At 40.0% G+C, this 17710-nt stretch overlaps 1 protein-coding gene across 3 annotated transcripts in view; it reads right to left on the bottom strand.

The window, feature by feature from the left end:
• CMIP (c-Maf inducing protein) overlaps positions 1 to 17710 on the bottom strand; it is a 140759-nt gene that overhangs the window by 18038 nt on the left and 105011 nt on the right. For all 3 annotated transcript variants that reach the window (XM_067302433.1, XM_067302434.1, XM_067302432.1), the window contains exons 6-10: positions 15074 to 15136; positions 13914 to 13994; positions 10529 to 10632; positions 9857 to 9961; positions 8216 to 8569 (exon numbers count right to left, since the gene is read on the bottom strand). In XM_067302433.1, coding sequence (XP_067158534.1) covers positions 8216 to 8569; positions 9857 to 9961; positions 10529 to 10632; positions 13914 to 13994; positions 15074 to 15136 — 707 coding nt within the window. The remainder of the gene's footprint in view (positions 1 to 8215; positions 8570 to 9856; positions 9962 to 10528; positions 10633 to 13913; positions 13995 to 15073; positions 15137 to 17710) is intronic.

Consider the following 17710-nt stretch of genomic DNA (forward strand, 5'->3'; position numbering starts at 1 on the left):
ATCAATTAACTGCAGTTACAACAGACTGCACAAAGGGTATGATCACTGTCAGATGAATGAAGTGAGGAACACTTCAGTGTTCCCGTGACGAAGTGAGGAATTTGGCAAGTCAGCACCAAAACTGTGAATAGAACCCACCAGTCAATGCCCAGACACCAGCATTATCTGCTAGGCTGCTTTCACTCTGATTAATAGCAATGAGCACGCACAGGATTAAACACAGTAAACTTCACATGGGGTCAGACACCTTGGGATATCTGGAGAAGACAGTGTAGAAGAGCCTACGGCCCCCTCTTACTGCTGTTATCCTTTGGATTGGAGTTTTAAAAGCTAGATTACTGGCCTCAGCTTTATTGCAAACTTGGCACAGAAGTATGATGTTTCTTTAGGAAGGAATGAAGCGTAATGTTCTAAAATGGACAGCGTCTCCTGATAGCATTAGAAACAGAAAACATATGCACAGGAAGCCTTCCAAAATAATGTATTTTTTTTGCAAAGAGAAGGTTCTAGCAGAGAGAAATTGAAGATGGTTGCATTTCCAAAAATTTCATCCACATTTTGAACCAAGACCAGAAAAAATAAAGGTTTCCATAAACTAAGACAGACAGGTTAACATGCATCATGTTGGACAGTTCACCAAGGCATCTTCATGGACACACAGAAAATTTATGTGCATAAATAGGATATTTTTAAGAAGAAACATATGGAAAATTTTTAATTTGAGGGATAATCTTGATGTAAAATCAACAGGAGAGACAATTATCACTTGCCCAAGAGTGGTGTGACTCTAAGGTACATAAATATACAACACCCCATGCAAGTAACCAATCAACAAGAACTAGCTACAATCTGACAGTAACCCTATATATATATATATATGTATATATAAAAATAAAACCCACACACAGACAAATGCAATATAGAAGAACTGCAGGATGGCTTAGTAGTTCTTCTTCCACACTACCATGCAAAAGTCCCAAGTTCAATATCTAGACTTTTCTTTCCCATGCCATACGTATCTTAGTAAGAAAAGGAAAAGAAAGGACAAAACTAAAGGCCTATAATTTTGGTAGGTAACTTCAGCAAATAGTCTTGTTCTTTTTACAAGTGCATTACCAGTTAATCCTAGTACATACTTTCCAGTCACCTCCTGAAACCTCCCTGCCAACAGGTCAAGCAGCACAAAATAGTGTTGAGTTCAGGGAGATTTCTTTTTCCCCACCTGAAGTTGTTAAAGAACAATAAAAGAACTTGGATACAAGGCAGGCAGGCAGTCAAGCAACTGAGATGGCACAAACCAGGCAAAAATCTCAGCGCTGGTTCTCTTCAAAACTCCAAACAAACAATATTTGAGAATCTTGGCTATGTCCCCTGATAAATACAACTTGTTTATCTTCCTCTTGTTATCTTTAGCATTTGAGGCACAAAGCATATCGCATGTCAAGCTACAGTAATCCAAAAAAGAAACCCTCACACCTATGCCAGTCACTCTAAAAGGCATTGAGCCTAATTTTCTCCTCCATCAAAAATTTTATTCTCTAGTCTAAATTAGGAGCAACTCCCCCGAGGTACGGGAGGCTATGCTAGCCTAAAACAAGTGTAAAGTCCAGCACTTCATGATCTCCCATTCACAAGGTTCCTTCCAGAGGCAAAACAAACCTTGCCTGCTTAGAGACACTAAACAAATAAAGATGACCAACTCCATTTAACGCCTCAGAGCAGCAAGGCACGAGGCAGGACTTTATTAGGAGGGTTTGTTTTTCCGTTGTCTCTGTGTAGAAGTGAATGCTGTGAAACACATGAGGATGGGGCTTGCCATATAAACTGAAATAAATCAAGGACAACTCCGACAAAGCACCTCTAAGATGAGCTCTCTGGGTTCTTTTATCAAACCTTTGATTAATTAAGCCTCACTGCATGGCTATTTATTGTTTCTGGCTTACAGATGAACTGAACGGGTCAGTGACAAAGAACAGAAAAGACAGATTCATTTAGAAGTCTCTTGCTTACCTACCAGGTCTCTGTATGAGGCAGGCAGAGCAACAGCTGTAGCCATGAGAAGTGCCAGAGGTCTCTGACCCAGACAATCTGGGTTTTGGTATGTTTGTTAAGTGTGAGAACACAGTCCAGACCACAAGAAGTTGTCTGACTCGGAGTTGGCATCATATTGCACTCAGACATTAATCTCTGTATTCAGGGTGTTGTTTGCTCCATTCATTACCATTTATACCCCAGAAACAGGCAGCCCTGCAGTGATGATGTGCCTGGATCAGTGCTCTGTCCAAGCCTCAAGTCACCTTCCCATCACAGCCCTGCTTCTTCTTGCAAGTGACAGCTGGGTGCAGCCTGAATACTGACCCTGGAGAGTCCACGCATGAACCTCAGTGCCTGGGTTTGGGTCCTCAAAGAACAGACAAATCTAACAAGGACAGTCTTTTTCTACATATACTTCGGAAATTGCTACTAAAACAGCAGCTAATTTTACTCTAAATACAACACATTTTTGTTGTTAGATGCAATGCAAACAACTTTAGGAGCTGAATTTTGAACAGAAGAGAACCCAATGTCAACAGGTTGGGTTGGGAAATTCAAAAGTGTTTCATACCACACAAGATAAAGCACTTACTAATCTTTCCTTGCAAAAGCTGAGACCCACTTTGAGGCTTAGTTCCCGTGACATCTCAGGTTAAATTTTACAGCACTAAAATTCCTCCTTAATCAATCTGGAGAGTTGTGATTAGTAATAATGTGAAACAATCAATTTTTGATGGCTGGTCTTCAAAGGAAATTGTGAGAGGAAGAAAAAAGCTGCTTTGTAATAGAGTAATGCTGAGTGAGGCACTGCAGACAGAAGTGGACACTATCACTCTCTCACTTTTCTTTCTAAAACTGGGAGTTAGGTACTGCATCCGTTTGCAAAGTAAGGTCTGTGAGATGGCAGTGAAAATACACCATATTCTATTTTCCTAGGAGAAGAAGAAAGAAATAATATACTTTTGTAGGAAATATATAGAATTTGGACACATGAGTGGGACCTGAATGTAAAATCTACACAACCTCTAATCCCTTCAATCTGAGCTAGCAAACGTGAAACAAACAGCTCAAGAATAAAACTAAACTACTTATTAAAAGCCTACGGTGTTTCTTCTCCTCCCACCCATTCCCTCTTCAAAAGCATTTTCTCTCTCTGTGCTCATCTTAGTTCTCTGCAATCTTCTTTCATTTCAAACAGCTGACTTTTTTTTCAGTCCATTCAAAGCTCTAACACAACATAGAAGTGTTTGAAGCAGGGAAAGAAAGGGAGATGGATCAGTTCTGGCTACAGTTAATAACCACTGCAATGGCCAGACAAAGAGGCCATGCCAGGAGGAGGATAGTGCACAGAGTTACAGGAGGAACTCTGAAAAGGGCCTGTGACAAAATTCCCTTTGGAGCTCTTCAAAGGGCACTGAGCTGAACACTCATGCTAATCATAAAACTTAAATTCTGGGATTGGCCGTATAAAAACAGAGGAGGAGAAATATTCCCCAGGGTACATACTGTCTATGATTTTTGCACGATTCAGAATTTGAAGTGAGAACTGGCGTCAGCAGCACAGCAGTTAACCTGCGGTCCAAGCTACGAGTTCATGGGAAATGAGTGCTAGGTTAAGTGTCAGGGTGCTAACCATGTGAAGGCTGTCAGAGCAGTCACCTGCTACTGCAAACAACTTTACTTTCCCAGAAAAGTTTCTAGGGGATTGGCCAGTATATTAGCCAACCATAATAATTAAATAATCCCTGACTACACCGAACTTGCCTTTGGGCCATCGTTGCTACTGGCCTGTTGACATAATACATTTTCCTTCCTAGGGATCACCTTTCACCAAAATGAAAACCTGCCCATATGTCATGTGTGGCACAAACAATCCAAAACATATTAGCAGCCCAGGGCAACCCTGATAAACATGACATAAGAGAATCCACTTGGGATATTCAGAGTATGCCACTGACCTATTGGGGAATGCGGAGGAGGCTGGGGAAGCTCCGGTGGCCGTTTGTGTTTGGAAAGCTGTTGGTCTTATCACTGAGAGACTGCAAGCCCCAAGTCCTCCTTGTTTTTAGAGAATAAGAAAGAGACAGGAAGCAACTACTTGACAGTAGGTTGTTTCTCTAGACTGAGCAGCTTGACAAGATCGAAAATCTTATCTAATTCCTTTGTTATCAGATAATAAAAGATGGACAACCCCCCCAAACTTATTCACTTACTCCTTCCCTTTCTTTCCCTCTCTCTAGGTCGAGCTCCTTTGAATTACACTGCACTACGTTTAGCTCAGGGCTTTAGGGCAGGGTGCCATGAGAAATGGCCCTCTCAGACCTTCTCTCAGTTAAGGCACAAACCTGCTATCTGTAAAAGAGCTAGGTGTCTTCTCATGTTCAGCCTTGTTTTGAGCTGGGTTTGTTTGTTTTTCAAAAGAAGCAAATTTAGCCCTGTTGAAAGGCCATGGAAAGCTCCTGGACTGGCAGCTCAGGAGAGCAAAGGCCTCTACTGTTCACAGATGACACGGCAGCATACGAAACAGCTATGCAAGTTTGCCTAAGGTGGCCAACTCGATTATGGTCACAAACAGCCCCACACAGCGGTACAAGTATTTGCGCTTTTTATATTTGGACTGAGCCCACTGCAGGCATCCACAGCAAGAAAAAAACAACACAGAGGAAGGATGACAGCTTACGAATTAACAACGACAGCCACTGCCTCCCTAAGAGGTGACTATTTTCGCAGCCAGTTTAGTTTGCTGTTTGGCAATCTGAATTTTACCACAAACATAACTTGTAGATCATAACTGTGTCCCATATATGCCGGGTTGTGCCAGGGGAACCAAAGGGATCTGTCCAGTTACATGCAGATTTTGATATTAATCAGTCCAAGGAAATGGAAACACAGCCCAATTTACTGTAAATTTCTCTAACCACAGTTCTGCTGCACAAGCACCAGTTTGACTGTACAAGAAATTCTCTAAGGCATGGCAACACTAACATGCAAGTAGGAGCTGAACAACACTAAATAGCTCTCAGATCCTTTAATTTAATATGCTGAACAGAAAGATTTCAATTCATTTAGTATATTTGCTAAGTACCAGTTTAAGACTTGCAGCATTCAAGAGGCACCAACTGGCATCAATAACATTATCAGAGTCCGGAATGCATTAGAGAATATTGACACAAAAGTTTGATCCATCTCTGAGTGCAGGAAAAAAATACCATGTTCCACTAGAGTTTGTGTCTCCTTTAAAATCTGTCCAGACTGTTGGTCATCTGCCAACATCTTTAAAACCACAAATTTATGTTTTCCTTTAGTATGCAATAATTGTGTTTTGTTACTCAACTACATTAGAAAAAGGGTCAAAGATATTCTTAGTTCTACAATAACAGCCATACAGCAGAACTTTCTTAGAGCTGAATTTTCCAATTTGCAAATTTAGCCTTCTGCACAGAATGTGAGGTATTACAGCGATTACTAAATAATTGTCGTTACATTTTAATCAATATTAGAGGCTTTTTATCCAAAAGTATGTATTGTGTAGGAGTTAGGTGAACAATAAATGTCCTCTGCTGAAGGTATCATTAAGAATTCTTATTTTCTAGACTTGAATAATTAAAATTTGTCTAAATAAATTACTCCTTGCTGCCCTAAGTTAATTATGTAAAAAAGATATCATTGTGGGTGACTCTTGTTTTGATGATGATACTAAGTCAGACACCTAAAAGAACAACTAAATTCAATGCTAACCAACTTATTTATTAATAACAGTGGTAAGCAAAACATAAAAACATTATTTTAGTGACCGCCTGCTGAGCTCTGCTCCTAGATAGTTGAGTGTTTTCTTCCTATTGGCATGCTCTTCAACTCTCTTTCTTCGTATTCTGTTTTTCAAAGTATGGTTATAGCTTTTAGTGCATCAGAAAGAGTTTAGGGGGAAAAAAAATCAGCACCACAAACAAGCACTATCTAGCATTTTGTTAATAATTACTAGCCCTTCTACAGTGCCTTTCAGTCACTGGTCTCAGAGTTTATTACAGCGAGGTCCAGTATCATTACTCAATTCTTCAGGTAAGGAAATGGATTCACAAAGAGAAGAAGCAATTTATCTAAGATTGCCCAGTAGGCCAGTGGCAGAATCAGGAACAGAACCCATTTCTACATGAATGCTTTAGGTTCAGGAAAAAAACAAGGGATGAATGGGAACAGAAGGGATCCAAATCAGTGGAGCTAGGACAAGTTACACCAGCCATGGCTCTGCCTCAGAAACTGTCCTATATTCTCATTTCTTATAGGTGGTGATTTCTCAAGCAGGGCATGGACTCACTGGCAAGGCGGTCTGAGGAGAGTTGCATCAATTTTGTAAAACCTTTGGTCATGCACTACACGTCCCGTGGGTTTCATTCTTCAGAATTACCATTTTACAAGCTGCAAAAGGACTCAGAGTTGCTCCACATCTATAACCTGTGCTACGCAGATTCCCAGTTTCACTGTGCTATTGAAAAGCTTGATTAGAAAAAGAAGGCAATCACAAGCGAAATTAGAGTTCTTTGTGCATGAAATTATATGGGAATGGAGCCCTGGCATACGTATCTTATAAAATTTGGAGAGACTAGGAGGAAGAACATGCCCATTCGTGAATTTGTTTATAAGTATGTGTCAGCTGTATGACGAAACCAAAATCGTCAATGCTTAATGAGTCAGCATCCAAGCCAGCATCAAGACCGCAAGAGTTCACGGTGTTTATGGAAAACATCAAGAGTCAAGGGGATGGGAAAAAATACACAATGTGTTTAATGCACCACCTGGGTGCACAAAGACTTAGAAGCCATCAGATAAAGCAAAATCAGGTGCTGTGCTGTTCTAATGCAAACATTTTTAAAGGCAGAGAAGGCTAGGCCAGAGGAAAAAAATATATATCCTTCAGCAACTTCCTGCTCAAGAATCTAATGGGAACAGTATTTTAGATTCAATTCCTGACCAGAAAATGTCTTACCTCCAATTTTGAGTGTGTGCTTATGTATGTACTTCCAAGCCATCTCAGCAGTGAGTGAAAGGATATGTTGAAATTGGTACTATGTACTTTGAAAACACTGAAAATGTGGGACAAAACTTTCATAAAATCCTCCATAATGGCCACTGGACTTCATTTAGTCCCTAGAGAGTGCACACCTAGATTTGCATTTAATTTCATTGTAGCCAGTGCTCATGATTTATAACAGAGTCCAAGTTTCACACATTGTGTCTTATAATATAAAAAGACTTCAATTATTTAAGTCTTGCACTGTTAAAAATTAATTAATGTAGAAATATCACAGTTTGCCCACAGACATACTGCAACTCAGTAGCAAAGCTGGCTGTCAAAACCAACAAAGTTATTTTGGTTATTTTACCACCCTTCAAGAATGTATGTTCTATTATAAACTGCTATTCTGCAGTCTACCTTTTCTGTTTTCTCCTTCATTTCATTTATTTATCCAGGTGACAAATGAGCTTTTCCCAAATAACTTATTTTATATTCCTCTTGAAGATGTATTCATTTCATAGGATTTGCCTTCCAGGAAACCACGGGTACTCAGCCATCATTTTGTAAAGGTTGTTTGAGCATTCACTTACCAATACAAGTTTCACTGTACCAAAGGGGCTGCACTGTTCCAAAGGGGCTAGTCAAAAAATGGAGGATCCACTATACATCTGAACAAGTCATAAAACTTCCAAGATCAAACATGTGAAGGGAGAACATCTAGGTGAGAGACACTGACCTCATCCAATTCCTGCTGAAGTCAGAGGAGCAGAACTGCTTATCAATGCACAAGCTATAGGCCTAGAAGAGACATGTCTTTTCTAGCTTTGTCTCGGGCAATCCCGAGAGCTCTGGAGGAGACAAATGGATTTTCTTTGGTGGCTAACAACAAAACAGAAACCGTTGGCAACAATATCCCATCTTCTGTAATATGCCTGAGGCTCACTATACAAATAAGCTTTCTGTTTTCATCTTCCTAACACTATTTTTAGAATATATTGGCAGTGCCAGATGTCTCTTTCAGAAGCTGGACTCTAGTGATAGAGTTAGATTTATAACCATGTGTTTGCACATCTTGCTGGCCACAGATGTTGGAGAAGACAGGCCTATGGGAAAAGCCCCCCATTGTTAAGATGACATTGTTCAAAAAGCTGTTAAACAGTTACTCACAGCATCTTGAGTATTTCAACATAACAGCCAAGGATCCTGTCTGCTTGGGTACTCAGCTCAATGCTCATGGTGCTGCAGGTAGGACTGACCATCAAGCAGTCAATCAGGTTGGGCTCGCTGTCATTGCCAACATTAGCTGTCATCTTCTGATTTGTTGTGTTGTTGCGCTCTACTTCCACGTGGATCTCATTTGAAGTGACAATGACTGGTTTGAGCCGGGATTCAGTCAAGGTGGCCTCTTGAGAGACCAGGTCAGGACTTGTGTGAAGAAGGCGGAGGGGGAGATTAGGCTTTCGGTCACATTGCTGCTGGCAGCCATTCCGAATTTCCTTCAGGCTTGGTGAATTGTCTCGACTGAGTTTTAAAAATAAACAAATAATTTCAATAGCCAGACATAACAGCAGAGAGAGGGAGAGCGAGTGCAACACTGAGAAGCCAAGATCTTTTGCAATTTCCCACTGTATTTCACCCCAGCCTGCTGAACTTCTTTCTCCCATGTAATCTAATTATTGAAATCAGTTAAAAATATTAAAAGTCTCCAGGAGGACTGTTCTGCAGGCCCTATTCTGCAAAGATTTGAGCTTTTCATCAGTCTAATTTACATGCCAGTTTAGTATAAAGGTGAACTTTCCCATCCAAGTTGTGCAAAGCTGTAATAGGATCCATGCCCAAGTATGTATCTGGCTACAGTACATGCCCAGACATTTGTCTGCAGTCCTCACGTCTGGAATTTTTGTTGGACACTAAGCAGCCACTGCCTGTGCCCCACCATGAGGAAAGTCAGATAGGCTTAAACAAACAGGAAACAAAGCAGAGGGGAACCCTCAGTGTCTACTGGAAACTGGCTCATGTGTCAAGAACTGTAGCATCTATTTTGTGGTAAGTCAGGAATCAAATTTTCCACAATAATTGAGACAGCATAATGAAACCAGCTCAGCTTCAGAGCTATAGATACACTGAGTTTTAAACACAACCCCTTCTTCAAAATTTCTCCCTTGCCCTTGCTTTAGATATACACACACTTTGTGTGCCAGAAAGGGATTAAAACGGACACTGCTCTGAGTAGTTAGTTCTTAACTCCCGGAGACAGAGCTCTTGTGGAACTTCCTCACCTTCTTCTGTTCTAAAAAGGCTAGTTATGGCTACAGTCTGTCTCAGAGGAATATCTCAGTGGTGGCCAAGATCAGCATGCAGCTGAGTGTTGAGATTCCTCCTGGAAGTTACTGTAGTTTGCAGTACTTATGTAGTGGGAACTGTTGAGCTCCTCAGCTCCCCATATCACCAGCACTGCCCTAAGTTACAAGCATGGGAGCCAAAGATGTGTAGTAATGATATGCCATACTCGATCCCCCAAAACATGCCACAGTGAGTACAAGTGATCAAAGATTCAACATCCTCTTGTCCTTCAGATTTACAAACACACAAAGCTTAACAAATACAGTCACTTGTCTACAAAAACACACACGTAATTGAACAGAACACCAAAATGTAATGCTAGCAGTGAGCAGAGCGAGAATGAGTACGTGCTCACATACCCATACCCATGCACACAGAGATCTTGTTTACAGCCTGAATGAAGACTCTTTGACACCACGGGTTTGGAAGCAAGTAACATGTGGTCAGCTGAGAATTCATACTGACCTGTTGATAAATTCCTCGTAACACGAATAAATGGCTGCTAAGCAGACAGCTACAAGATTTGGCAGGACCCTGGGATGGGGGCACTGTCCAGTTGGACCATGCATGCTGAAAAACAAAAACCAAGATGACATCATTGTGATGAAAATTTCTGTGGGCAAAACAGTCAGAATGGGGTGCCAGAACAGGATAGACAGCCTTGGGGAATCTTCAAGGAGGGCCAAAACAGAGAGCTGATTTAACCCTGTAAATCCCCACCGCATAGCTCTATTTAAGAACAGGACTAAGCTGTGTCCTTAGTTTATTTTTTGCTGTATCTCTGCAGTCCTCATGAAATCTCACACATGACTGAGCACTGTGTGGCCTAAAGTTAACAGGAATCTCTCTGTAGAGACTCAGATTCTAAATGCATAAAAGGAACATACATACAGCAATGTCCATTCACCTCCAGTATGCAAATAGGCAGAACGTGCCAGCCATATTTGAGAATGAGCTAAAAAAAGATTTCAGCAACATTGCCTCATGGTCTCTGTTCAGTTATTTGCTGTTTGCCAGTACCAAAACCCACCAGTTACTACAACGGCTAGTAAAGAGATGAGCAGGGCTGAGAGAAGTATCACAGGGAAGCATATATATAGGATTACAGATACTCCATAGCATTAAAATATAACTAACCTATGAATAAACTTCTTCACCACCTCCATTCCAGCATTCAGCTCATTCAAAGCCAGAATATACTCCTGAGTAAACAGACGCAACCGAGGGCATTTCCCAAAATCCTGTCCGAAAAGGAGAGACTCAGTGAAGATGGTGAAACATGCCTGCAATATACAGTGCGTTTTCAACAGAAATCAACCCAAACACAACTGAATTCACTTCATTATTATGCTGACAGCTTCTGGAGAACAGTATCACTGTATGGTGAAGTAATGTGCTACTACCAATAATGGCATGTTTTCCAACTTTCCACCCTCCCTCCCCAGACCCACGTTTGAAACAAAAGATATTTAATGCAATAAGAGTGCGTAAAATCCCATCTGCACTTACAACATTTCTTCCATACCCTTCATTTTGAAATATATTTTGTTGTTGTTTTGCATTTTTTCTTGCATTCATAACTGCAATTTTTAGAAGTGTAACACAAGTGTGAATTTTAACTTTTCCCATCGTATCTATTCTGCTTTTAGAGAAAAATCAATCTTTTTTTTGACGTTATCAATAAATGATAAAGTACAAAAACATAGATCAGTTCCTTCTCTAGCCATTTGTACTCAAAGTACACCATGAATTTGACAGGTGAGCTCAACAGTCATTTATTTCCTACCATGAAGCAGGAAAAACACTTACTGACTGTAAGCCTGCATCTCCTCAGATCAGCTGCTACTTTGAGATGTGAAAACAGTAAAATCTTCTATCTGCTGGTGAGTGTTATTCCACAGCACATTTATTCAAATTTACACAGGTGTAACCTTATTATACAGGTGTTACAGAACTAAAAAAATTAAATTAGCAAGTGGTGAGCAGGGCCCAATGAGTAGAAACAAGCCTTCCCAGTCATCCCTCAAGCAGCTGACTTTAGAAGAAGAGTCATCCCGAATAAATAAATGGCAACTGAAATCATAAAAGAAATGCTGGAAATGGTAACGAACTGGGGGAATGAAAAAGTGAAGATACATTCCTGAACCACCGAAATCTTCTGTTACTTTTTTTGGTTTTAGAGACATTTATAGCACAAGTTATCTTAACATCTCACAGGTTTTACAGCTGGAGAGATTACTAAAAATGTGAATACAACCCTAGGCAGAACAAAGTCCTCTTCAAGTTCAAGCATCATCACCTGGTAACTTCACACAACAAAGGGACTTTTGGCAATTCCACAGCTGGTATTATAATTTAAAATCATTGAACATCTAACAACTCCTTCTGACAGGTGCACATACACTGGGTTCAACAGCATGAGACTTCACGTGCTTCATATACCATTTGGTGCCGTTTAACTTCATGAAAACTCCTTGCAAGATAGCTTATGTGGTCACAGTTTTTTTAATGAAAATTTTCACTAAGCATCCTAACCGAAATGACGACAAAAGCCCACAAAATCATAAAGAGGATGTTATTATTGACCAGGTCGCTCTAAAATAAAAAAACTCTAAAAAAATAGTGTGACACCCTGTTACCATAACAGTTATAAAATAATACACGCAACCTATATTGTCTGCTCCTAAAAATATAGCAATAGTGCTTAAATTCAAATATTTGGCTGAGCCTACAAACAGCTGAGTTTGTCTTGAAATCAAACAGTGCGGAGCACTCTTGGAACAATTCAGCATACAATATCTCCAGTCCTGCAGGTAACCCGTAGAATCAGTAATATAAAAAGCTGGCCGATCCCTTTTGAAATCTCGAAATGATAGATAAAGCAAGCAGTCCCATTTCATAGGTGGGAAACTGTGGGACAGAACTTGTCATGAACTTATCCAAGATGACAGAGCAAATTAATGGTACAGGTATGAATAGAAAGCTAGGTCTCCTGCTCTGAGCACATTGAATTGCATGTGGCCTCCTAAGGTTATGAAGTTTAATGCCAACAATACCGATCCCCCTAAAAGATAACTAGCTTTATTTACATGTATGCACACACACATGAACATACACCTACTCTCTCTCTCTCTAAAAGATTATTCAGTACAGAATTCCCCGGAGAGCAGTAAAGTGCCCAAATCCACTCCAATTTATATATGACACCGTAAATTCTCTGACTACACACTGCGGTACAGACATGTTGATTTTCAATCTGCAGATGTTAAGTATGGTAAATATACCCAATTCTCTGAAGCTAACCAAACACAAGCATTACACTATGCATTTAGATTTTATTTGAGACCCCTCAAGAGCTCTGGATTCTTTAAAAAAAAAAAATCAGTCTGGAATCCAAGAATAACATTTACAGAATATTTCATTGAACACTACAGAATATTCAAAAATGTTTACATGTCTGGAGAGTACAGGCACAGAGCCAGGAATATGACCTTTTAGCCATCTTAGGCTTCTAGCTAGCTCTGTAAACTCCAGGAGTTAAATAATAATACTGTCGTAAAAATAAGAAATATGAACTGTTTTCTACTGGATTCATGCTGTACACAGGAGTACAGTGGATGGTCTCTAAGATTACACCAGTTAGTGAAAAGAAGTTGACTGTATATTTACAGAGGTATGAGACCCATCCCTGAGATCACAGACAAGTGAATTGCCTTAAATATAATATTTATTTGTTACTGCTTGCCACAGCTTTGTGAAGCAAAATCTCTTTGTGCAAATTACAAACTGCAGCTGGAAACTCTGCATGCCTCAAAGGATGGAGGGCTTGTAAACACCCAGACGTCTCTCAGGAAAGAAATACACATCATCTAAGAATTTCTTCAGAATCAAGGGGGAGAAAATTTGGTACACAGGGTAAAGAAAGCAAAGTTGGCAGGGCACTCTTCTAGCATTTATTCCAATCACAAGCAAGGAATTGACTGGCAAAGTGAAGAGGGAAGGCAGCTTGGGTCAAAATGATCATAAAATGAGAGTGTTAATGATTCCTGGAAAGAAAAAGAAGGATAACAGCAGAAAAACATAAGGCAAGTCAGGAAATTTCAGTAAGAACTCAACATGAGTCTAAAGAAAAATGGAATTCAGGAAGTCTCTGTTCTGATTTTGTTACTGAATTGGTTTTTAACCAAATTCATGTTACAACTACAAGGATGGCACAAGGGAAGTAACAAGGAGCAAAGGGCCAGGTGGGAGAGAGCTGGAGCTGCATAAGCTGGCACTACTGCCTGAAGAAATGCTCATTAAATCATGGCTTTGCTTAGACACTTTTGAAAATCCCACTGAAGGCTTACAGTTCTGCACCTACAAAGCAACACATGGTTACATGCAGCATTCACAATTGAGGAGTTTAAATAAATAAAAATGTTTTGTGCATTACAGGCAAAAGAGCAGCTGCTAATTACACAAGGTATCACAATAAAAAAAATCTCCAAACTGACCAAGTTCCCGTAACACAGATACTCACCATGTTGTGTTTGAGAATTCTCTGTACCACCGGGGTGAACACTTCTATGACAACCATCGACCGAGGACGCTCTCGGCAGTGCTGTAATGAGCAACAAGTCATTTTGTGAGCTGCAGAAATTATGAAGATGGATCTTCTCTGGCTTCACACCCTGTGCATGGATTACTTCAAGATTAACAAAATCTGAGGGCGAAATTAAGCTTTCCCGGGGGCTGGGATACTTGTAACTCTGCTCTCTCCTATGGACTTGCTGGCATGTAATAAAAGATTACAATGGGAGCTCATGAACTACTTGAATTCCTTTCCCGACAGCCTATTCTTCACAAAACTCACTGGAATATGGTATTTCTGAGACTTCCGCCCCTTCTGTCAAATTTGGTTGAAACTGGCCAACAGGTTTAAAGGTAGAGGGGTTGGGGATTAAAAGATACGTAGACACACACAGTGTGATGGCACAAACCTCCTTTCCTTGGGATTCAAGCTAAGGGCCTGTGGTGGACCTTGGAGGGTACCAACAAGCCACTCTCCCATCCATACAGCCTTAAAATATTGATTAGAGTAATTTAGGTTGGAAAGAAACTTTGGAGGTCATCTCCTCCAACCCCCCAATTCAAAGCAGGGCCAATTTTGAAGTTACATTAGCTGACCTACAGCCTTGTCCACTGAGTATCTCTGAGGAGGGAGATTCCACAACCTGTAATCACAATTTCCCTTGCTGCAACTAAACACAGCCCATCCCACACCTTCAAAGACAATTAGGTAGCCACCTCTGATGGAAATCAAAGGAGAAGAATAGAAATAAAAGTGCCTATATAGCTTTGAGGACAAAAGGCTAGTGGTCAATACAGTGTCTTGGAAGTATTTGAGGCTAGAAATGGATCTAAGAACGGCTTATAAAAATGCAGGATATGCGACTTTGAAGATTTTAACTGTCACAGCGTATTAGTACTATGCAGTCTGGTCTACTAAGAATATGGATCTCTTTATCCTAATGGTGCTATGATTTCAAGATCATTGGCTGTTGACCAAAAACTGAGATCAATTTGGGCATGAGGTAAGGAGTTCAAGAGAAAAAAAAACAAACAAAAAACCCCCACAGCTAGAAGAACTAAACTCATATACAACTACTGAGATTTCACAAGGCAAGTCTGTTCTGATACCTTGCAGAAGAATTCACAGAGGTCAGGAGGAGGATGGTTGTTTTCCAGCAAAGGTGCAATTGCCTTAAAAAAAAATAAAATAAAAAAAAAGAGAGAGAACAAAAATTTTAATTAAGAAGCCTGGAGTCAGGGAAGAAAAAGCTCATTTTACTTAAAAAAAAAAAAAAAAGAAGAACAAAAGTGTCAATACAGCAATTAGATTGTGGGTTGTGTGTTTGTTTGTTCTGTTGGCTCAAGCACATCCTTGCTATGAACCCTCTGGAAAATTTTGCTTTTAACTACATCAATGTAAATCCCTCAAAGACAGTGAAGGAATACAATTTTTATAATGGTTTAAATGAAAACAGGATCAGACCCATTGTTTTAAGATGAAGCATAGCAGGGATGAATCTGGCTTGCCATTTCAGTAATAACATCTCTCTAGATGAAAAATAGAAATACACCAAATAAACATATGTCTTTTATAATGAGTTCATGCTCACATACAGCCAATACCAAACAGGCAATTTTATAAGAAGTAACTCACCAAAAGTGATATAACACTGTTATTACCTTTAAGGACCCTATTCAACAAAATCAAGCATCTAACCTTGTGACAGTTGAGATCAACTGTTCCCTCTTTGTTGCTATGCAAACCAATGTGGTTATGCTCAGTAAATATATTAGAGGTCATACCTGCCACTGAGAGTGTAATGAACTTATGGTGTTGTTACTTCCTTTGTAAATCAGAAAATGGTACCGGAACAATGTATCCTCTCTGTGCGATGGTGCCTTCGGGCTTTTCCAATCTTGAGCTAAAGGGATTCCCAGTACCCATTTAAAAGTAAGACTCTAAACACAGCAGCTAGGACATTTTGTATTAAGCAACTGAACACCAGATATTTTATCTGGATGACATCTGGAGTTTTACTAGGCAGCCTGTTTTGTTTTTTTGCTTTCCCTCTTTTCTTCTGAAGGATTTCAGCCCAAATGAGTCTGCTGAAAATGAGCATGTTTCACAATAGCCACTTTCACACACAAACAGGTTGAGATTAATGTGAATTTTAACATCTGCAAAGATCTGTTTGGGTTACACATAACATTTGTGAAATTTCTGTTCGGCATTTTTCTGCCATCCGTCTCCAACTACTTACTCTTCTGGTGGTGGTCCAGCAACAGTGCATGCTTTTTACTGATGGAGAAGGCAACACAATTTCAAGGAAACTAGAATATCTTTTCTACTTATTCAACACCTAAGCTAAAGATCTTCCTTGAATTCATCTTTTTGCTATAGCACCTGCCAAACCACAGCAGCCATGCACTGCAAAATCACTGTGTTTACATCTGTCCAGTAACAGGCTGGTTGTCAGTCTAAGAAAAATAAGCTTTACTGTTTCAGTCCAGTCCCTGCTCAATGTAGGAAATAACCACAACAGACACTGTCAAGCAGATCATGGCTCCGCCTATACGGTCAGTGGGGAAGAGAGACAGAATGAAAGAAGCCTATATTTTCCCTATTTGTTCTGTGGTAAAAAAAGAGAAACTTGTCTTGCGTTGCCCAGTTATGGCAACATGTGCTTCCCCTTCCTAAACCAGGAAGGAATGAGATGTAATAGTGGTCTGTTCCAGCATGATCTAGAGAAGGAAACATGGTTCCATCTGGACAGCAAATCACTGTGTACTTTTATGATACTACATAAATACACATAATAGCAATGCTTCCTAAGAATAGCACAGGTTAGTTCTATAACAGCAGTAAGTTCTCAATGTCCAGAAGCCGCTGTCCCTTAATGCTCAGGGCACAACCTACAGGACCCGGAAAAATCAAGGGCAGGATTTGAACTGAAGCAGCAGTCACTTAGACTTACAGAATAACTCAGGCTGAAAGGACCTTTGGAGGCCATCTGGTCCAACTTCCCTGCTCAAAGCAGGGCTGTCTTACATCTTTTATTAAAAAATCCTTCCCCTAAAACAACCAGTTTTAAATGGAAGGCTGAATCAACCCTGGCACCAGAGGAAAAAAAAACAAAAAACCACAACCTACAGCAGATCTCAAAGAAAAGTAAATGCCACTTTAGAAACTTATCTCAGTGACTGATTCCTGCTAAAATGGTATCTTAAACAGCAGTTAAACGCAATTCACACCTACTGGCAGCTACATTCTGCCTTGTTCTTTTGCAGAAAGATTCAGAGACGTGATATGATCAGGTGGTGGTAAAGTTCGAGATTAGATTACTGGGAAAGTCTCCTGGAAATTGCCAGTGACTGAAATTAAATTACAATGATGGGGAAGCAATTTCCACTCTCTGATAAATTGTTGAGATTTTATATTTTGTTGCTTAGGGAAGAGAGCTGCCATTTGATTCTCTTATTTCTATGTCTAAATAAACGCAGCCTACAGAATAAAGGCAAAAGTTAAAGAGGATATTTTTATAAATCACGTAAACACGGGGTTAAACTATAGTGACACAAACACATAACCACGCTTACAAAACCAGTCACTTGCTCATAATACCATCAGCAATAGAGACATTCTGTATATGGTAGCACCAGCCCTTCAGGAAACTACTAAGCCTACGAGTTTTATAGGGTACATCTGGAAATGATGTTTTTTGACTGTTTAAAGTGCGCATGCAGATAGGAGCATTGCATTGTGTA

This window comes from Apteryx mantelli, chromosome 10, assembly GCF_036417845.1.
Source record: "Apteryx mantelli isolate bAptMan1 chromosome 10, bAptMan1.hap1, whole genome shotgun sequence".
Lineage (NCBI taxonomy): Eukaryota > Metazoa > Chordata > Aves > Apterygiformes > Apterygidae > Apteryx > Apteryx mantelli.